This window comes from Schistocerca americana, chromosome 1 (assembly GCF_021461395.2).
Source record: "Schistocerca americana isolate TAMUIC-IGC-003095 chromosome 1, iqSchAmer2.1, whole genome shotgun sequence".
NCBI lineage: Eukaryota > Metazoa > Arthropoda > Insecta > Orthoptera > Acrididae > Schistocerca > Schistocerca americana.
In genome coordinates this window covers 515,199,649-515,223,377 of record NC_060119.1, presented here as the reverse complement: position 1 = coordinate 515,223,377, position 23,729 = coordinate 515,199,649, and the positions used below count along the sequence as shown (strand labels likewise).

The 23,729-nt window shown below is 38.9% G+C and overlaps 1 protein-coding gene across 1 annotated transcript in view; it reads right to left on the bottom strand.

The window, feature by feature from the left end:
• Positions 1–23,729, bottom strand: part of LOC124605129 (neurofibromin) — a 459,490-nt gene that overhangs the window by 109,613 nt on the left and 326,148 nt on the right. Inside the window, exon 46 of the mRNA XM_047136614.1 lies at positions 14,165–14,335. Coding sequence (XP_046992570.1) covers positions 14,165–14,335 — 171 coding nt within the window. The remainder of the gene's footprint in view (positions 1–14,164; positions 14,336–23,729) is intronic.

Genomic DNA, 23,729 nt, shown 5'->3' with positions numbered 1-23,729 from the left:
ATTTTTTCTGTCATGATCAATCTTATACTGGTGAAACTTCACAATTGTGATTTCTCTCAGTGAAATAAGGATGGGAAGGAAAGAAGCAAGATTAGGATTTAACCTCCCATCGACATTGAGTTCATTAAAGACGGAGTGCACACTCAGAATAGTTCAAGGATGGGAAAGGAAATTGGCCCTGCCCTATGAAAGAGCCCACCCCAGCATCTGCCTGGAGCGATTTACAGGAATCACGGAAATCCTAAATCAGGATGGCGAGACATGTGTTTGAACCACTGTCCTCCCGAATGCGAGTAAAGTGTGCTAAACACTTTACACTATGTAGAGGATCCACTACTTTACTGAAATATTACATGTCATTTAATTATTGTATAACTCTCATTCTTTGAAACAATTTCAGAAATAGTAATTAATAACATGCACACTTAAAAATAGTGGAACATGTGATGTGCAAGTTATACTTAAAAACATACATTTTATAGGAATTATTGGAAAACATAATTATGTTTTACACTGGAAAATTCGCATTACAGTTGCAACTAAGAATGATTCATATTATGACACATTTTGAAACTCATCAGTAAAGCTTTGAAACATCAGTGTGTGACAGGTTTTATACATATTGTTTGCTTCCTTCCTTTTTCCCCTGTGGGAGAGGGGAGTGGAAGGTACTAGCTCTGCCTTGCACTTGGACTGCCATGGGAGGGGAGACGAGTGGGTAAGTAAGCATCCCTGCCCTGTACCATTGTGAGAATGGAACCTAAGAATTGGCAACTGTGTCTCGTTCTTCATTTGGAGAAAATGTTAGCCTTCAGAGGAACCTAATTCTTGATATAGAGGCTGTATCATACTTAACAGTGAAACCAATACGTACAGAAGTATACAGTAATAAAAGAATTAACATTCCAGTTAACATGAATCTACTCCCAAAAAATCATTTGCAAATGTGTGGTTATGAGCCACTATTAACTTCAGTATGACATATTGTCCTAGTTAGTACAAATGTTTTTTAAATGTGAACATTCTCCCCTCTAACTGGGCGCAAATTTCACCCTTGGCCTACATTAACAAGAAATAAAATCCTGCTTGAGCACTTTACATTTAACAATTTACGGTACATTTGCATCCATGAAAACAAGTCGTTCTGAATGTTGTCCTTGCGTCTGAATGCAATACTGCATTTGTCTCTAGAGATGAGCAGTTCGCTCCTGAATTGGCTTAAAGAGTGGGTGATGGATGATTAGGAAAAACTGAATGGTAGCTCATCTGATTTCAAAATGCATCTCTGGTGGCTGTAATGAGCAGGATGAAAATACTATGCTAGGCTGCTGCAATGGGTTCCCGCCCCACATCCTTAAGAAATTGTTTCCCAAGCTCCCAAAAATGTGCTACACATCGTGTGCACATGCGGATTTGCATACCTTACTAGTACATGAAGCTTTTCTCTTCCATGAAAACAGAAAATAAAGAAAGATCCACCCCATTCCCCCCCTCCCCCACTTTACTGGCTATCGGTATGCAGCACCCATTTAGCCATCTCCATAGTAATATTATAAGGGGCGTTCAAAAAGAAATGAGCCAGAGACATAATTTCAGAAGCCACTACACGTACGTTAGAAGTATTGACCCTGACTGTTGAGACACTTGTACCACTGTGACATAAGGCGGTGGATGGCTGTCTCTTAAGATTCCCGGGGCTGCGATGTTAACTGGTTCAGCACATACAGCTGGACATCGTTATTCAAGGTGAATCGTTTGCCACTCAGAGCTTTTTCAAGGGGACCAAAAATGACGTAATCACAGGGAGAGAGGTCCAGACTGTATGGAGAGTGGCTGAGAATCTTCCATTTGAATTTCTGCATGAGTGCCGCGACTGTGTTGCCCGTATGAGGCAGTGCATTGTTGTGGAGCAGAATGACCCCAAGGGTGAATTTGCCTGGTCGTTTTGATTTAATCATTTGGCGAAGGGCAGTCAAGGTTTGTGAGTAACACTGGGCATTCACTATTGTCCCGTGCTGTAGGAAGTGAATCAGAGGGGGGCCATCTTGGTCAAAGAAGAATGTCAGCATAACCTTTCCTACACTCATGTGAACGACGACGTCCAGCTGTACGTATGGAACTGGTTAACATCACAGCCCTGGGAATTTTATGACACAGCCATTCACCGCCTTGTGTCACAGTGGGACAAGTGTCTCAACAGCCAGAGTCAATACTTCTAACATACAGGTACTGGTTTCTGTAATTATGCCTCCGGCTCGTTTCTTTTTGAATGTCCCTTATAATTATGACAATATGAATGCAAACACAACAGTACACCCAGTTTCCAAGTGGAAAAAAATTTTTTTTGACCTAACCAGGAATCGAACCTGAGCCCCCTCTCTTCACAATCCACCACGTTAACCACAAAGTTACCAAAGCAAATGATACAGAAGTGCTTCAGAACAATACATTAAGACGGAAACACTTCTAGCATCATGTTTCCACTCTTGATTTTAAAAGAATATCTATAATTTCAGAAGTCAATAAACTTTACAAACTTTTGAGTGAGTTGTTGACTTAGGATCACACTCGTAATGTCTTGCCAGTGATCATAAAAGCTGCGCTCTTCAGCCACCATGCAGTTGGAGCATATCACAAAGTGATCCATGCATCACTCCCCTCCCAACAGCTCAGGCTGCCCATCACTTCCACCAATCGGACTCTAGGCCATCTCACTAGCTCATTGCTCCCCACCACTCTCAGGAATCAGATGGCAAGGTAGATCTCTAGCTCACTACTCCCCACTGGATCAGATTGCAAACTATCTCACTGCACTCACGGAGCATGGTGCTCTTGGCACCGTGCTCCATCGATGTTCGTCCCAGAACCCGACCATATCAATCAGCAGACACTTTCAAAATATTCTAAATTTGCAATGAAGTGAAATTGAAAATGGAAATGAAAAAAGGACAGATACAAAGGTGTTTTCATACATGTCAGAACAAATTCCATCCAGAATAGCAGTGAGGAAGAAATGATTACTGAAACACGGAACTTGATCTGTTCAGCAAAAAGTGTGGTCGCAAATTCAAAAATTGTCATTATTGCAATTCTACACAGGACAGTAAGTGACACATACATAAATAAGATAAACAGTGGAATCAGGGAACAGTGAGACAAGCTGGGTGCAATTTTTGTAGACTCAAATAAATTTGTAAGAAGTTAGTGTGTGGGAAAGGATGGGCTACACTTGAATAGATTAGATTTAATGACTTTCAGCAAAATGATTGTAGACATCCCCAGAATCATTAAAAGCAAGGGAAACTGAAAACTTCTGAAAGGGGTGAGAAAACAAAAGTGGTGATCCAAAATGGAAACTGTAAATATAATGGAACAAGTGAGGCTCTTCAAAGTATAAACAAACTCAAAAATTCTATCTTGCTGCATCTAAATATAAACAGTTTAGCAGAAAAACGTCCAAATCTAGGTTACTCTTAAACTGATGAGCTGCAAGTTATACTTTCTGAACTGGCAAACATAAAGGTAGTCTGCTTAAACGAGCAATGGCTGGCAAAAGAATGCGTAGACATTCTAAATAAAATTAGTAATTTGTAACGTGCCAGCAAATTTTGTAGAAAAACAAATCTCGTGGGGGCTCCTTTATCTTACTGCATGCCTGTTTGAACTTTAAAGTGAAAGAAGATTTTAGTAATCTGAATGAAGAATGTATTTTTGAAAGCTGCTGTGTAGAGTTTTGTGATTTAAATACTGTGATAATGACAATTTACAGAATTCCTGGGAGTTCTGCCACTAAATTGTTGTTAGAAAAATTTCAATATCTCTTAGATAAACTTAAAAAAAGCAAGAAAAAGATTGTGATTGCAGGAGACTTCAACTTAAATACATTAACTGAAAACAGTGACATTGAAAAATTTTGCCATTTAATCCAAAAATGTGGTTTCAAGTTAAACTTTACAATGTGCACTAGAGAAAACTTCCACTCAGCAACCTGAATAGATAATATTATTACAAATTATCGGTTTGATGATGCAAGGAAGTCTTGCCTAGATCTAGGGCTATCTAATCACTCAGCTTTGTTTACAGAGCTCCCCAAAACAGAGAAACTAAAATCTGAATCTTTTATAAGAAGGAATTTTAGTGCAAAAAAAAGTTGTTTTGTGATAAGTTAAGTGTTGTAAGCTGGCCTTTAGACCATTGTAATTCAAGCAAAACATACTTTCATAAATTTCTAAATTGTTTTTTGGGTGTATTCAATTAAACATTTCCCCCAAATTCTTGGTTTAAATCAGGCTTAAAAATTTCAACTGCCAGAAAAAGACAGTTGCACAATGAGCTCAAAGTAAATAGAAACCCAAATTTTGTAACTTACGTTAAGTGCCATACGACTGTATTCGAAAAAGTGATATTGGCAGCAAGAAAACTGGCAAATAGTATATTCATAAACAAAGAAAGAAAGAAAACAAAAGCAGTCTGATCTGTTGTGAAATCAGAGTTGGAAGTCAATGTTAAAAGTCAACAAATTTCTCAAATTAGGTTTCAGGGTGATATTATTGTAAATCATGTTCAAATGTCAAACTGCTGCAATGATTTCTTTGTCAATATAGCAAAACATGACATACAAAACATTTCTTTTAAAAAATTCAGAAAAATCACTCAAAGAGATGTGGAATACACAATATTCTCATTAAAAAACAAAAATTCAGCTGGATGTGATGGAATACCTTCCATGATAATCAAGGCAGTACGCCGTATTATTTCATACCCACTGACTATTATAGTAAACCAGTCCTTCGAACATGGGTCTTTCCCAGATGTTCTAAAATATGCAGAAATTAACCCATTATTTAAAAAAGGATCACCAGATGATATGGGAAACTACTGGCGTATCTCTCTCCTTCCTGTTTTTTCTGAAATATTTGAAAAACTTTTGGCAAAACAACTAGAAAATTTCCTTACCGTAAATGACATTACCTGTAAAAATCAGTTTGGTTTTCAAAGAGGAAAAACCACCATAAATTCCATCAGAAAATTTACAGAAAAAATATGCACATCACTAGACCAGGGTACAAAAGTCCCAGGAATATTCTCTGATCTAACAAAAGCATTTGACTCAGTAAAGCACTCATAATTACTTCACAAACTGAAGAGCTATGGGACTGAAGATACAGCATTACAGTGGTTTAACTCTTATCTGACAGAATGGAAGCAAAGAGTTATTTTAACATCAAATTCAGTTAACTACCACTCTGAATGGAAAACAATTTCCCAAGGAGTTCTACAGGTTTCAATACTGGGTCCTTAGCTGTTCTCGCTGTATATAAATGATTTACCATTGATGCTCATTCAGTATTGTTCGCAGATGACACCTCAGTCCGGATAGAAAAGATTCCAGGTAATATAGAAAATGTTTTGGGGAAACTGGAATCCTGGTTACATAGGAATGGACTAAAGCTCAATATCACTAAGACTCAGATAATGCAATTTGTCCTGTACAAATAGCCCATAATAATCAAATGATGACAGAAGTGAGCCATATGAAATTCTTGGGCCTAAACCTTGATAAAAGTTTAAACTGGAAGACACATATAGACTTCCTGGCAAATAAATTAAATTCCCTAGCTTTTGCAATGTTTATTTTATTTGGTACCACTCATATGGACACAAGAAAGACAGTCTACCACAGTTATTTAGAATCCGTTATTCGGTATGGGATAATTTTCTGGGGAAACTCTACACGCAGTACAAGGCTACTAATTCTTCAACAGAAAATCATTAGAAACATGTGTGATGCCCACAAAAATGAGTCATGTCCCCCATTGTTCAAGAAATTAAAAATACTAACAATTACTTCATTGTACATTTTTGAAATTTTGATTTTTGTATATAATAATCAACATAATCTTGAAAAGTTTGGTTTTAAGCATAGCTATGGTACTCGTCACAAGGAAAACTTCAAATTTCTTTCACATCACTTAAAGCTTTATGCTCAGACACCACTGTACATGGGGCTAAAAATATATAACAAATTAAAAGGAAGAAACGTATTAACAATGGACCTTAAGTTTGCCGAAATGCTACTACACCATTGAAGAATTCCTGGAAGACAGTCTGACACCTTGAACAATAAAAATCTATAGCTAATACTGCAGTGTTGTCTGTGTACAACAAAGGAAATTGGTAAACTGTTTCTTTATAGTTAATATTGTAGTGTTGTATTTATTGCCATTATTCTTAAAATAGTGTAAAAAGAATTTCTGTAAATCATTACACATTATATTTTTGCTAAACTTGATATACAACAGATCATATGATCTGTACAATGTATGTAATGAGACTAATAAATCACATTTCACATACAGCATGCAACTCACTTTCTTGACTGAGCATCTCTCCTTCTGAGTTTACCTCTTTATTATTTGTATCCTTATTTGCTTTGTTTTAGTTGTCATCTTCTTGTGTTGTAGTTCTTCTGTTTTCTCGTGTAAGTGTTCTTGTTACGTGTACTATTGTGTCTTCTTCTCTCTCTGTTGCATTTATAGTTGCTGTTTTTGGTAGTCTTTATGCAGGTTTTAATTACTTTGGCTGGATAGGATCCTAAATACAATGGTATGTATAACACATAATTATTTTAACATGCATGATAGTCCATGAATAAAGGTCATCTCAGGAGAAATGGTCAATATGCAGAGATATGACAGGAACGATTACTTGAAGCAAAAATCTAAATATGGGCATATGGTCTATTCCAAATGGTTTCTGAAATTGAACATATTTAAATTTACTTTTGTATGTTTTTCTTGAATAATACAAAATCACCAGCCTCTAGCAAAAATTTGTCGCAGCATAAAATTAAACTATATTAAATTTCCTTTAAAAAGGTCCTGTTTATTTTGTCTCAAGGACTTACAGGTTATGAGAAGAAAGCGAGAGAATATGCATTCACTGAGGTGTAGGCAAGCCAGTTTGCAGTGGTTTCTGACTTCATAGACCATGTGTCCTATATCAAAGTGTTTGTCTCGAATTCATCTACTCTACCATGGAATGTTGTAAACAATGACAATGTACATGTCCACATGAAGCTTTTTGCTTCAAATGATGGCTTCTGCCATATCCCTGAATATTGACCATTCATCCTGGGGTAACCTGTACATCGTGTTTAATTTTTTATTAATTCATTTAACCTGAACAGATTAATGCCTTCAGGAGTTCTCTTACATCACACTAGAGTTTTCTACGTAATTATTAAACTTATTAAAATCACAGTTACTTAAAAAATCACAATATTTTTAATATTATCACTCTTCTTATTTTCTCTCCATGGATTATACATTTGCCTGTTACACCCTCTTGGTTGTAATTGTTGATCCTCCTTGGTCTTCCTAAGTATCTTCTGTTCACTGGGTAATACTTACCACTAATTCTAGTAATCTGTCATCTTCCATTCTCATGACATAATCTCTCCAGTTCTTTCTGTATTCTTTAATCTGTTCGTTTATGTTTTTCACTCTTAAGTTCTTTTCTGATGTCTATATTCACTCTCCCGTCAAACAGAATGTACCCCGCTACTCTTCTTAGCAACTGGATCTCTAGTGCTTGTATTCTGATAGAAATGAGTGTTTCTGCTGTGTTGTCCAGGCAAGAGCAGCAGTTGTTATGCAGTAGTGGGTCAACAATGAGCTTGATCATTTGGACTGTAACGCCGTCCTGTACAGTAAATGCTGAGCTGAAGGATTTTTCGACAGCACTGTCAGATTAAGAAAGAATTTTTAGTGACTGCCATCACTTACCTCCATGAAATACTAAGTCTATGTTTTGTTTACAGTTCAATGAAGGTTATAGCTACAGTCAAGAACTGGTTTAGTTCGTTGGTTGGGACAAGGTGATCAGCTGCAGCTTCTACTTTGCCAACTCTTCCCTAGATCACACAAGCTTTTCCATGGAGCATCTGGTCTTTATGTTTTAGATTTAAGTACTGGCATGTCTTAGTTTTTGTTTCTCTCAGATTGACTGACTGTTTGCTTGCTGCTTGTAATTAATTTTATTTTCAAGGGTAGGAAGTCATTTGTAAGTTCGATGTGCAATGTCTGCGAGATTCATAAAGTTTTAGCTCTTCCATTAGCCATGGTGCAGGTTTCCCTTAAGGTTTCCAGTCTTTGGGGGAGCGTATTTATTGTGTAATAGTGTTATTTTGGTAATAAATCCATGGAGCTGGTCTTTCATGTTCACAAATGGTACGGAAGTTGTCTCCCAAATTATCTCTTGTGCTTCCGCTGCAAGTTCAGGTACACTGATTCACTTAAAGTCTCTGTATATTGGCACAGTTTATTCCTTGAATATTTTAGAGAGTAAGTCATGAATATGATGTTGTGAGCTGATATTCTAGATATGAATTTCTTTGTTTGGGGATTTCGTGCCAAATATATGTATGGGGGCCCAACTATAGGCTGCATTATGGGTAGGTGCAAGCTGAAATACTGTTTCACTTGAAGAAAAAAACTACACACTTGAATTTCACAGTGAAGGGGCAGAATATTTATGTTAGTATTCCTAGCATTATTTGTCGAATCGAAGTTTGAAAGGTCAGTTTTGAACTATGCTAACCTGCCTACTTTCAGTGGCCTACAGAGGATGCACACTAGGCAAATTTTCTTAAGGGATTTGATATTTACGAACATATATCTGACTTATTTGTCTTCGTTACTAATGGATGTGAGTAGCATGGGCAGTAATAAGTCAAAACATTGGTATGCCACTACTCCATCTGCTCATCTTTTACTTCTGTGGTGTCTTAGGACATTGGAATCTATATTTAGGGAACTGGAGAGCATGCTTAGCTTGAGCCAGGTGTCCATGTTTGTCAGAAGAGAGACATGGATGTCGATATTCTGAAATATATGGCAGAGTTTGTCGCAATGAGTTGAAAGTGAGGGCCAACTATGTTCTACAGTAACAACACAGACACACTGGTAGAAATAGTGGCTGAATAAGTAGACAAGTTCATAGCACCTAAAGCACAGGCTTTGGAGTTCATTTGCACATCTTTTTTCCAGCCGTTATCTGATCATTATCCTGTCTTCTCTTGTTCCTATGCTATGTAGTCCAAATTTGGAAATCACATTATTCAAAATTTTTGTTTTTTAGCAGTGAAATCCTCGCATATTATCAGGCTTGTCTTCTGGAGTTTAATCACTATGACATTTCTTCATATATGATACAAACTTTATGATTGTGGGACCAGGTTTTGCAGATCACGACGTTCTACATTCTACTCTATAACTTCTGATTATAGAATATGCTGCATGTATATTTGTTCTCACTTTCAGCTTTTGCAATTTAAAATGGCTATGTTAAAAGTAAGTATTTTAATTTTACCAGTGTACTTTTCAGTGCTGCACAACAATATGTCATCCACATTGCCTTTGCCTAGAAGAATTGCAAGTGATGTTTGGTACCATTTTACCAGAATTGAAGAAAAAGGAAAATGCCACTACTTCAGCAGATAATTGCCATAGCTTCTGAATCATCATCAAACCTGAAGAGATACCTAAAAGCAAATCATCCTACAGTGGCTCTGGAACAATGTTGGTCAGGAAGTTGATCAAGATCATTATCAATCAATGCAGAAATTCGAGAAATAATTTCTCATGAATTGTCCTCTCTGATGTCTCGTTCTACCTCAGGTGAAGGTATCCTCCCAGAAAGGCAAATTGAGTCTCAAGATGTATCCAGCCTATCAGTGTCATCAGGTTCTGGATCAAGTCTTGATTTATTTCCTTTCATGGTGCACTCACCCTCAACAGCTTTTCATTTACAACAACCAATAAGTAATTTTTTTAATATTATAAAGCCACTCACATTAAATAAAAATATGGCATTACATGTACAGCTTTTAAAAATGATTTGCAGAGAATACCATCCTTTCTCTGTAGTTGAAGAGGCAGAATTTAATATGTATATGCTTTACCCAAATTATAATTAACCAAGTGGAAAAACATTGTCAAAGTCTCTAATGCCCAGTTTGCATCAAGAGTTATTTGATAAAATTAAAAATGATTTGACCACTGTAAAGGCAGTCTGCCTTTCATCTGATGCATGGACAAGTTAAATAACATTAGTTTGTATGCACTCACTGCACATTTCATGGATGAGAAGAGTGAATTAAAGTCATGCCTTTTAGAGTGCTCACATTTCGAAGACAGACACACTGCAGAAAACATCTCAAATTGGGTCAAGTCTGTTATCCCAAATACAATATCAGCTTCAAACAGAAAATGCATCAATTATGAAATTAACTGCCATGCTTCTGAAACCTTCACATATCTCATGCTTTGCACATTCTTTAAACCTCACTGGGCAACACACAATTCAGAAGTCCATACAGAAAACTGCTGACAAGGTCAAATAAGTTGTTATGTTTCTTACGGAGAGACCCTCTGCTTTAAGCAAACTAGCTGAAAAGCAAGAAATTTAAAAAAGACCAACTGAAACAGAAACAAGACGTTCCAGCCAGAGGGACCTCTAATTATGAAATGCTGCACAGATTTACTTTAAATAAAGATCCCATAATTTTTTGCCTCCGTTTTAGGTGGAAAATCGATCACCTTAAACTTAAACGGTACAGACTGGGAGACAATGCAACAGAAATTAAGGTTATTGAAAGTTTTCGATGAGGTGGCCAAAGAAGTGTTCCTAGAGAAAACAGTCTCACTTTTAAAAATGAAAATCTTGCTAAGATTAATGGAACAGCAACTAAAATCTTTTAAAGACAAAGAACAGAATATCCTCAAGAAATAGTCATTGGTTGATAATTTGCTTAAAGGATTATCAAAGTGGTTTGGGGTTATCTCCAGCAACGAACTGATCAATCAGGCAACGTTACTGCATCCACAATTCAAAGGCAAGGATTTTCAGACGACAAACATTTCAGGACTTCTACTGAAGGGTATTGGAGAAATGAAAGTGCTCGTTTTTCAACAAGAAAAAAAAGAGCTCATTTCTCAACCAGTTACCAATGTGATATACGAAACTTCATCAATCTGGGAGGAGTTCAATGAAACCATTAGTCAGCTTCAAGTAAATCAGGACCCATAAAGGGCAGAAATTGTTGAACTGGACAAATATTTAGTTGAGGGATATTTGCCTAGAAATAGCAATCCCTTAAACTGGCGGGAAACAAGAAAATTGCTGTGGCCTGTGCTGTATCAGCTGGTTGTAAAAGTATTATGTATCACAACAGCATCAGTGACCCGTGAAATATATTTTTTCAAGAGCAGGACAAATGTGTGCTGAGAAGATTAAAAGACTCACATTGACTAAAATGGGGCATATTTTGTTTATAAATGACAATACTAATTAATTTTTCTCTAATAGGAACATATATGGTAATACTGGCTGTAAATGATGACTGCAGACACACTTCAATTACAGTTGTTATAATTTTTTCCAATAAAAGTATTAAAATATAACAAGAATCAGTCTTCATTTACAAAATTTTTCTACTTGATAAAAAATATTTAGGATTTTAGCGTAATATATACAATTTTCATAGAAGACAAAATTTAAAACTTCTGTATCTGAAAATTACTAGGGATGTAACACAAAAGTATTACTCCTCTTTACATGTGCTTTCAAAATAGGACCAAATCAGATAAAAGTACAGTTTAGCGTCTGAAGCAAAAAGGCAATGTACCTTCATTTTACTTTTTTTGCGAGTGAATGGTGAATGCTGTCATGAAACAGAGCTAATTCACTTCAGTGAGTGACCAGTTCTGATCTGATCTCTGAAAAGAACAGTTTTTCTCATCTCTATTTGTCTCCGCAGTGAGTGACAATTTCATTCAAACTCCCCCTCCCCTGCTGCTCCAGTTCTTTGCCTTTTTAAGAACACCCCAGATAGAAAAATCCAGAGGATTGAGGTCAGGTAAAGTACAAGGCTTGCTCGCTCTGTCTATCTTAGACCTTACTGGCATGATACCTGTTGTCTTGTATCAGCAGCAAAATGTGTTGCTGCCCCATCATGCACATACTCAATTCTCCAAACATGAGCCATGCTTGAAATTTGAGCTCAAGCAGATGGGAACTTAACTGAAAAGTTTACATTTCCCATATATTTCTACTAATTAGGCTAATGTTCCACATTGAAGTTAGTGGTGGATCATAACCGCACATTGACAATTGTCTCATAAGTCAGTTGTTTATGGGAGTTTTTACTGGAATGTTTTAACTGCTGTAATTGTATACTTCCACCCATGTCAATTTTTGTTATGCACCCTGTATATTTTGTCAACTGAAACCTCAGATTGCTCGAAACCACACAACATAGTTACCTTAAAGGATAATGGAACTAAGGCTGCTACTGTGTGACTGCATTGGTTATTTGCAATGTTGGCAAAATCTGAATTACATGTAATATTTGCCTGAAGACTTAGTTTTTGCTGATCGGAGCTAGTGAGTCGAGAGCTACAGATACTGTAATATGAATAAATAATACGTACTTCTTTTGAAACATGGGAACAGGGAACATCACATGATTAACTGGCAGGGAGAAGGGGATTATACAATAGTTTCTTTTCTGTTCCAAAGTAACCCCACACACTCTTTTCCTTCTTTCGAATTACACTAAGACTGATGCACTACAAAACATTAGTTGAGACCTGTCTTCTTCCAACAAAACATATCCTGTAATACCAGTAAAACTGTAATAACATTTAAGTAGTGTTTACAGAGTGAGCAAAAAAAGAAACAGTGTGAACAATAATATAAGGTTAAGACTCATGCATCAAAAATGTTGAATCATTCTATGAAAATACCATTTAAAACTATTATTCAACAGAATAAGTACTGAAAATAATGGTTACTTTTAAGATGCAATTCACAATATCATCTAGCATTTTTTATAAAAATTACTAGCGACCCGGCCTCATCTTCATGATGCAAGGAATACATTTACAATCAATGTGAATACTGTATGTGAATCATGGGTATATGTGGGTGTGAGTGATTCAGTATGTATCGGTGGCTGGCTGAGGTTGCACAAAGAAGAGGAAAAAATAAGAAAAATCATGCACAATCTACATGTTTAGCTCATGCTACAGCACTCCTATTGTGTAGGTTAGTACACACTGTGATGCACTGTTGGAACTTGGCACAATTCTTGTTGTAGACTCTTTCGCCATGCCTCATAAAGATTCGCGTCCACATCCATGTTTGATTCAAGCTGAAAACTCAGTAATCTGCTGCAATGCTGAAAGGATGTACTGTATCTAAACAAAGCAAAGTTATTTAAGTTGTTGAAGTAATTTTTCAGAAAAACCTTTTTCTGTATCACAAATAAAAACAGCACACGTTTTGGATTTGCATGTTGCTTTTGCTGTGCACTTGTTCTCAAGTGATTGCAGGAAAACTACTTGTTAAAAATATTTGATTCCTTTAAATATTTATTACGATATTTCAAAGTCTGAAGATTTCACAGTAAATTGACAGAACAAAATGTGATTTTTGCTTTGAGGGAAACAGATATTAGCAGTCTGAAATTGTTATCATATTTTGGAATGTGTCCCTCAACCATCTGTAGAACTATTTCCAATTCTTCTGTATTCATGTGCAGGAAATTTCTGAACTCCATTCAAAAAGATCATGCCTATGTTTGTATGACATTTAAAAGGACTAAATGTTTTTCTTGCCAGGAGACTCGTTTACCAGTCTTCTGCATAATTTGAAAGTGTACAAACAAATAATATCTGAATACTTTAAGGGACATGCACACTGAGTGCACTGTGTGGAACACGTACCGCCTATTGTCAGGACACAAAAGGAAGAGTCTTGTCACACACTGCTGTCAGCCAAGTAGTTCTGCCGTTCACCACTAAATGGCAATAGCATCATTTTCACATGGTGGTTGACTATTTCTTCATAGTCCTGCCTGTTTGCCACAATATATTCATAAATTACACACACAAACCTTCCTCATAAAAAAAGTCTACCGGTTAATACAAACCATATAAAAATATCTACAGTAGTTCCTGAGATTAGTCTGAATATACAAAGCGAAGCGTTCAGGGAACTTCAATTTTTTGTAATTATTGAAAGTAAAAACAAATTGTCATGCAAACAATTATCAAAAATGCGATATAACAACCAAGTTAAGATAAATGAAGAAATTTACCTGCCAAATATGCAACACTCTCTGGCATTACTTCAAATTTGTCTCTTTTATGAGGCTTTGCCACTATCCCAAGCAAACTAGTAAGAACACGTGCTGTTCGAGATACTGTCGTTGGAGTTGGATGTCTGAACCCCTTAAGGAGATGCCCCACAAGAGCAAAATGAAAATTTGCTGTAACAAGAAAACATTACCTTTTTTTTCATAATGAAGTATATCAGAAAAATGCTGGTTCATGGATCAGGTTCTACCAATGTATAGCAGGTACATAATAAAATTTTTCATATGAATAAAACAGAAATAATGTACATAAAAAAATTTTAGGAACTTACTTTCCAAAAGTTAAGACACCAGAGATTGCACACACAACCGACACTTAATGTCATAAAACTGCCTTATTTTAAGTTATTTCATAATATCATTTTGGAAACTGTAAGTGCACCTTCAGGTATTACAGCGTGCCAAATGACTGTATGCACTCTTTCAAGCAAAACTGTAGCTATAACGAAAGAATGAGTTAGAATACAAAAATACACTCCTGGAAATTGAAATAAGAACACCGTGAATTCATTGTCCCAGGAAGGGGAAACTTTATTGACACATTCCTGGGGTCAGATACATCACATGATCACACTGACAGAACCACAGGCACATAGACACAGGCAACAGAGCATGCACAATGTCGGCACTAGTACAGTGTACATCCACCTTTCGCAGCAATGCATGCTGCTATTCTCCCATGGAGACGATCGTAGAGATGCTGGATGTAGTCCTGTGGAACGGCTTGCCATGCCATTTCCACCTGGCGCCTCAGTTGGACCAGCATTCGTGCTGGACGTGCAGACCGCGTGAGACGACGCTTCATCCAGTCCCAAACATGCTCAATGGGGGACAGATCCGGAGATCTTGCTGGCCAGGGTAGTTGACTTACACCTTCTAGAGCACGTTGGGTGGCACGGGATACATGCGGACGTGCATTGTCCTGTTGGAACAGCAAGTTCCCTTGCCGGTCTAGGAATGGTAGAACGATGGGTTCGATGACGGTTTGGATGTACCGTGCACTATTCAGTGTCCCCTCGACGATCACCAGTGGTGTACGGCCAGTGTAGGAGATCGCTCCCCACACCATGATGCCGGGTGTTGGCCCAGTGTGCCTCGGTCGTATGCAGTCCTGATTGTGGCGCTCACCTGCACGGCGCCAAACACGCATACGACCATCATTGGCACCAAGGCAGAAGCGACTCTCATCGCTGAAGACGACACGTCTCCATTCGTCCCTCCATTCACGCCTGTCGCGACACCACTGGAGGCGGGCTGCACGATGTTGGGGCGTGAGCGGAAGACGGCCTAACGGTGTGTGGGACCGTAGCCCAGCTTCATGGAAACGGTTGCGAATGGTCCTCGCCGATACCCCAGGAGCAACAGTGTCCCTAATTTGCTGGGAAGTGGCGGTGCGGTCCCCTACGGCACTGCGTAGGATCCTACGGTCTTGGCGTGCATCCGTGCGTCGCTGCGGTCCGGTCCCAGGTCGACGGGCACGTGCACCTTCCGCCGACCACTGGCGACAACATCGATGTACGGTGGAGACCTCACGCCCCACGTGTTGAGCAATTCGGCGGTACGTCCACCCGGCCTCCCGCATGCCCACTATACGCCCTCGCTCAAAGTCCGTCAACTGCACATACGGTTCACGTCCACGCTGTCGCGGCACGCTACCAGTGTTAAAGACTGCGATGGAGCTCCGTATGCCATGGCAAACTGGCTGACACTGATGGCGGCGGTGCACAAATGCTGCGCAGCTAGCGCCATTCGACGGCCAACACCGCGGTTCCTGGTGTGTCCGCTGTGCCGTGCATGTGATCATTGCTTGTACAGCCCTCTCGCAGTGTCCGGAGCAAGTATGGTGGGTCTGACACACCGGTGTCAATGTGTTCTTTTTTCCATTTCCAGGAGTGTAACATGATTCTTCTTCTTCTTCTTTTTCCCCTAACTCAACAGAAACGTAGTTCTCCACAGTTTAAAGATACAAAAACGGATTAGTACTCAGGATTTGAAATATGTCTATGAGTAATGATTAACAGAAGACACCATCTCACAAGAAAACAATTCCTTATGTTTACCAAAACATACTTCATCACAGCCAGTGTGTTTACTGCTATTCTTTCTCAAAATACAGACCTGGAAAATGTGCAAGTTTGGAATCTGTTGACACAATATTTATCTCTGTTGTTACATCATAAATCTATGAATTGAATGTTACTTTACATTACATTTTGTATTTACTGTCACTGTTGGCTGATTTTGACTGCAAGTAAACAGTGAATGCAGCATGTCATCTAGAATATCTTTTAGACTAAATATTCCAACAAAGATTTTTTCATGTGTATCAATGTGAGAACTACTGTTTCTATGCTACTTTGATTCTGAGCTAGTTTATACTACTGACCAATTGTTTTTTAACATATTATTAAAACTATTTTCTTATTGGCAAGCTGTAGATGGCTATTATATATTTTAACTTCATATCGGAAAAAAGGCACAAATTGCTAATTAAATAATGTGTTATAATGCTGGATGAACTTCATTTACATGTTCCTGATACTTGTTTACATTACTGACTGCTTTAAATATGCTAACCTGATTTTAAGGTTCACCTCAGTTTGCTTTACTGGTTTTTAGGATGGTAAAGCGTTTGTTGTATTTGTTGTTCTGGAACACAAAATCTGAGTTGGTTGTTTTTGTTTCCTAGTAAGAAGTAAGAAAATATGTAATTTACTGACATCCACAGCTATTCAACAGCACAGTAATAGCTATGACAAATCAAAAAAATAGCTAGTAGCCAAGATAGTCTAGCTCATGTCCTTTGCAGTGACAATAACTGTCACTAATTATGCCAATAATTCCCACTTTAACCCCCCTCCACACACACAATATCATGAAAAGGATAGATTGCTAATTGCCATACAGAGTATGTGTTGATTCACAGATAGGCACAATGAAAAGGCTGTTAACATTTAAGCTTTATGCCAAAAAGGCCTTCTTCAGAAATATAACATATACACAGACAAGCACAATGCACACACTCATGCCCACTGTCTCAGGCCACTGTGGCCCAGCTGTCGACTGCGACCGAGTCTGATGTGAACAGCAGTCTGCGACGGGTGGTGGGGGTAAGGAGGAATCACGGGTTGGAGAAAAGAAGAGATAGCAGGTAGGAGTGGCAGAAGGTGGTGTGATGACTGTGAGAGTGTGCAGGGACATCATAATGGATCACTCTCCTCTAACATCCCCATTTTTTCTGTAGAAATAACCAATAGTATGTATGCTCTCGATTCTTGTATAGGTGAACATTCTCAACTGCTTAACTGAATGAACTTCATATGATTTTGTATATGATGTATTAAATTTCAGGTTAAAATGTATAAAAAGAAATCAATTTGTTAGTACACTGTACGTGCACTCTTCTTTCAAAAATATTTGAAATTACAAAATTTCTGGCATACTTAAAATTCATATAATTAATTGCACAATTTAACACTAATTATTAAATTTATTTCTGGATTTATTTATAAAACAATGATATAATTTGGTAAAGATTCTTCTCCTGTCAAGAAAGTTTGTAAACTCTTTGTTTTGTAAACTCTTTGGTAATTGTGAGTACAGCAGAATGTAAGTAGTAGTGGGCATGCCTCTGATGGAATCAAATGTGTTTTTGATTAAGTTTCTAATAATGTAATTTGTGGTGTTGTAAAAATGGAGACTGTGAAGTCAGTGTGGTATAGAAGAATGGGATAAAATAAAAGATATTCATAGCAACAGGCAAATCTTGATCAGTTATTTTGTCTTAAGGAACCTGTTAAATCATAATTACGGCCTCAAGAATGTACCCCTAGACACAATAATTACAGCCAACAACATGAAGGGTAAATCAAGATAAGTAAAGACGTTCTTCTTTTGTATACCTTACGCCTATCGAAGCTTTCAAAATTTGTGCAAAGACGGAGAATTTTAATAGTGATGCGTGGGAGAGTAAGATTACAATGTGGAGGGGACAGGATGGGGCTGCTAGGTGCAGTCAGGCTCTCTTCCCTTATTCCAGCATGCGCATACTGACCTCACCTAATCCATTTACACCTGATGACTCCTCTCTTCACATATATCCACCCAACAACCAGCATCCCTACAGTATAATCCTTCTATTTACTTATTTTTAATGCCAAAGTGTTTTCACATTTATTTTAGTTCGTTTTTGTGTTCACTAATGGCTGTCCTCCCTCCAAGTTTCATCTTACTTTCCCCATACTTCATCTGTTTCATCCTTTTTGCAATTTATCCTTACATTCTTTTAGGCAGTTTTTTTTATCGTCCATTATGAATTCTTGCTCCTTCCACCTGCACCATTACAGAAAAGTTTCCCTATCCCTAGCCAGAACCCACTCCCACTGTGCCTGCATTGTTGCCTAGCTCATGGGATCCTTCCGGCTGACCTGACCATCAAATTACCCATCTCCACTGCAACCTCTCCTCTCTATCTGTTCAAATTCCACAAGTCCACAGCCTGCATCAACCTAGTCCTGCAGTACCATACAAATTAGACCAAAAATTCCTTGTAATACCTTCTCCATATGTAAAATTTTGTTGTTGTGCAATCCCAGATTCCTGCAATCCGTGTCCCAGACTGAAACTCTTGCCCTCCTTGAACTACAGCAGCATGCACAATGCCATCTCAAAAAACTCTATAATCTGTTCAGCATCGGCTCCCACCTTTGACTACCACTATTCACCACCTTTACAAAAGCCTCTGAACCACCCTCACATCCCCTCGTAGTTGATCGAGCCTGCTTCGTACACTTATTACTTGTATATTTACAATACAATCAGAAACAACTTCTCAACACTGTACTCTTCAGACCTGAAACAGTCTTGAACCTGTACTCCAAAATCCTCAGTACCACAGAAGTATCAATCCGTTCCAAAGGCCTTGACCCACATCTAAATTCAATTATTCTGGAGCCCCTACAGTGGAAACACTTTTTTGCCACTAACCCTACTAATCTGACTCAAACCAAAACCAATATCGAGCCTTGGCTGACTCATTTCACTCCTGCAACCAACTGTGGCCCAACCCCACTGCTCCAAAATCACCCCGTTAAGTTTCCAGAATTTCCTAACCTCGAACCTTACCTCACTGTCATTCCCAAATTCTTCAGCATTGAAATCAACCTCACATGCACAGGGAGAACTGCAATCCACCAACTAAAAGTTAATTTTAATCTTATAATCCCACCTGCCAACAAAGGCTCCAACAAAGTGGGACTGCAGGTATACCTATTAGAGACACTTCGTCAGCTGTCAGATTAGTCAACCTACAAACCCTGTCACAGTGGCCCCTTACCAAAAAACCAGTAGGATCTCCAGTCCCTCCTCAAATCCTTAGGCTCATTTCAGAAACTCTCCTCCGAATATATCTCCCTCCTCATCCCTATCACTACCTGAAGTCCTACCGCCTACGTGCTGTCTAAAAACCATAAACCTATCCTCCCAGGATGCCTCATTCTGGCAGGTTGCTAATGCTCCATTGAGTGAATCTCTGTTCTCATCGACCTTCACCTTCAGCCTATTACCCGTAACCTAATTTCCTACATAAATGACACTAATTCCTCCACCAACTATAGTTTCTGTTCCTCTACCTCCAGCACCCTGCTCATCGCTGTCGACACCACATTCCTCCATACTAACTTCAACGATGCCCATCGCCTTGTTGCCACCTTTACCAAAGCTTAATGTTTCCAAACCTACAACCTCCTTCCTGTTAACCATGACCAAATAATCCTTACCCACAATTGCTTCTCCTTTCAAGGCATCACTCCTGAACAAATCCACAGTACAACAATAGTCATCCACATGGCACTATCCTATGCCAACATCTTCATGAACTTCTAGAGGAGGGGAGGGGTAAGGGACTGCCCAGAAACCCAAACCCCTCACCTGTTTCTGTTTCACTGATGACATTTTCGTCACTGACTGTGAGAGCACCCTATCCACCTTCTTCCAGAACCCAACACCTTCTCCTTCATTTCATCCTCCTCAACCCAACAAGCAGCCTTTCTCTATGTTGACCTCTGTCTCAAGGGTGGCTTATCAGTACCTTAATCCACATCAAACTTACCAACCATCAGCAATACCTTCACTTCGACAAATGCCATCCATTCCGTACCAACACCTATGGTAAACACATCTGTAATGATGAGCAGATCCTCTCCAAATATGTCAATGAACTCACTCAACCCTGAGAGATTGAAATTATTCTGTCAACCTTGTACATGACATTTGTATCCAATCACCTACCACCTCCCACATACATGACATCTGTCCATAAAGGAGCATTCCTCTTGCGACTCAGTACCACCCAGGATTGAAGCAACTGCATGACATTCTCCGCTAGGGTTCCAAGTATCTCTTGTCTGAAATGAGTAATATCACAGCTGCTGTCCTCCCCCACCCCTCCCATAGTGGTATTCCACTGCTCATCAGACCTACGCAATGTCGTTGTCCATCCATGCTCCACTCCTGCTCCCAACCCTTGCCTCACATCTCATATCCCTGCAATAGACCTAGATGCAAGACCTGTCCCATATATCCTCTGACTATCACCTACTCTAATCCTGTCACAAGCATCTTCTAACCCATCAGAGGCAGGGCTACCTGTGAAAGCAGTCATATGATCCACAAACTAAGCTGCAACCATGCTTTTACAAGGATATAACAACTACCAAGCCGTCTGTCTGCATGAATGGCCACCAACAAACTGTGGCCAAGAGACAGCTGGACCACCCAGTTGCTGAACATGCAGCCCAATATGAAGTGGTTCACTTCAGTAACTGTTTCACGACCTGCGCCATTTGGATTCCTCCTACTGACACCACCTTTTCTGAACTGAACAGGTGCTAACTCTCCCTACAACATACTCTACATCCCTATAAGCCCTCCAGCTTCAGCCACTGCTATTCCATGTCCTCCACCTACCTATCACCTTCCCTGTTGCCACTCCAGCACTACACATGCCTTCTATTCTGCCAGCACACCCCTTCTCTATTTCTCTTCCTTCTCACCCCCCCCCCCCCCCCCCGCCTCCTCAGCCCAGCTCTACTTCCTGACTCTGCACCCAGCAGCACAGTCCTGCTCCCACTATGTTCCTGCATGCTCCCACAGGTAGTACAACATTTTCCCTCACCTCTCCCCTGCTATACCTCCCACTCTCCACCCCCACGTCCTCCTCTCCTCCTTACCCCCCCCCCTCCCCCCAACCCATTTCAGTTAACTAGTCACGTCAGATGCAGTTATAGTTCGCACTTGGGCAATAGTGGCTGAAGGCAGTGGCCATGTATGTGTGTAAGTTGTGTTTATGTGAAAGTGTGTGTGTGCTTGCTACTTCCAAAGAAGGCCTTTTGGCCAAAAGCTTTAATATTTAGCAGTCTTTCCATTGTGCCTGTCTGTAGCTCAATGACTCCTCCATGTGAGTAGCTATACATCCTCTTCATAAGAGTGTTGTAAGTATTATTGTGTTGCACATGATATGCTGCATTTTTGTACAGAACTGTAGCTGAAATGGATAGGCTCTCAGTGGAAATACAAAACCTATTATATTATAATATTCAGCAGACAAAAGTGCAACATAAGGCAAAGTAATCAACAGTTTCCCAATTCGACTACTTCCCACATCTATAGTTTCATAAGAAATTAAAAAAACTGACATTTCTACATGGTAAGAACCTTTATGTTACTGCAGAATGGCACACCTATTATAATCCTATTCTGCACGCACAAAGGCAAAGCTGTGAAACCATAATGACTACCATCAAAATCACTAAAATATTATGGCTAATGAATTCTGCAATATTTTCCCATCTAATTTCAGCAATTTTTATAGACATTTAAATTTCTATAAATGCGCTCCCAACTTGTCATGCAAATCATGCCTTCTGCTTTTACTGTCGGTTGTAGAACAATAAGTACTTATATATTTCTTGCATTTTGTTTTGTGTCTTCCTTATTTATGCAACTAAAGGTGAATTAGCTGTAAGACATCCTGAAATTTGCTGAGGTATTTGTTTGAACAATCTTCAGATATTTCACTGCCATAACCATATGGCAAGTAATCATCATAATCAGCAGCAGCAGCAACAGGTGTTTGAAATACCCTAATGGATAAATTGCCCTCCAGATCTTTCCACTACAAGTTTTATAATTCCATCTACATGCTTTCAATTAGGTCATCACTTCGAACTTTTCTTATCTCTTGAACTTTAGCAAACACACTAAACTCTTGCTAATCTAGCCCTCAGTGCCTGGTCTCTCAGTGATCTGGCCCACTTCCAGCCTCTAGTCGCTCAAACAGAAATGGAGCATACAATAATGAATTCTCATGTGCAACGAAGTTGTTAGTTAACTACAATGTTAAAAAATGTTATACATATTGAAATTGCGGATTTTTTTAATGTTTCAGTATCACGGCTTCAAAGGGAAACACATTATACTACATCTCAAGCAGAAACTCAAAATTAGAAATAAGTTGAACTGAAGTTCTTTGCAGAAAGCCATTGCTGCTGAGTACAACGTTGGATGAGCAATTATTTATGATGAAACTTTAACAGATGTTGAGATAATCAAAAGTGTAGAGCAAAGTTAGGATAAAACTGATGAAGAAGAAGGTACAGGAGAAGAGAACATGAAGATATTTCATACTGTTAGTGCTGAAGCTACATCTTCCTGGAGTACATTATACAACAATCAGAAACATGCAGTACCATTGTAATGCTTAGAAAGCCATTGTGTGAAAAGCATACTGCCATTGTGTGTCATCATTGTGACAACTAAAAATTTGGAACAAGTTTCATAGTGAGTGATGCTACTGTATTTGTACACACTTAAGCACTAACTATTCTATGAAAATGAATGTATCTTTGGATTTAATACAGTATAATCGCCATGTGTTTACACCAAATGTAAGATACTCTCAATAATCTATAACTTCTGCTAATTTGGCACCCATATGTGCAAGGAATGGCTGGATTAGCAACAGTCTAGTGCAACTTTCTTGAACTATTGATCACCCATTTGCCCATTTACTTGTCCTCCCCAATTACAATCATAATTATGACTTCCACGCCAGATTGTTCCTGCCAACATGTATGTCTCTATTGCTTGCTTAGCAACCCTATGCTTTTGAAAGCTCTTCACAGTAAAAGTCCATGTCTCAATCCTGGAATGTTATCAGGGCATGATTGGGGGGAAGTGGAGGTGAATCTCGGTTAGACAGATGCTTAAAATGAGTGAGGCAGCATTCAGTATTGATTTTGGGTTGACTCTGAGCCCCTCTGTAAATATGTCAAAGGTCTCACTGAGGTCTGTACAGACCAATGTTACCCTCCAAACCTCATCCAGAAGCTGACATCATACACCTTGTGTCCCAGTCACACACCATCCTCCAAGTATCCACTGACCAGCCACAAAGGAGAAGCCCCTTAGTGACTCAGCACCATCTAGGATTGGAGCAACTGAATCACAT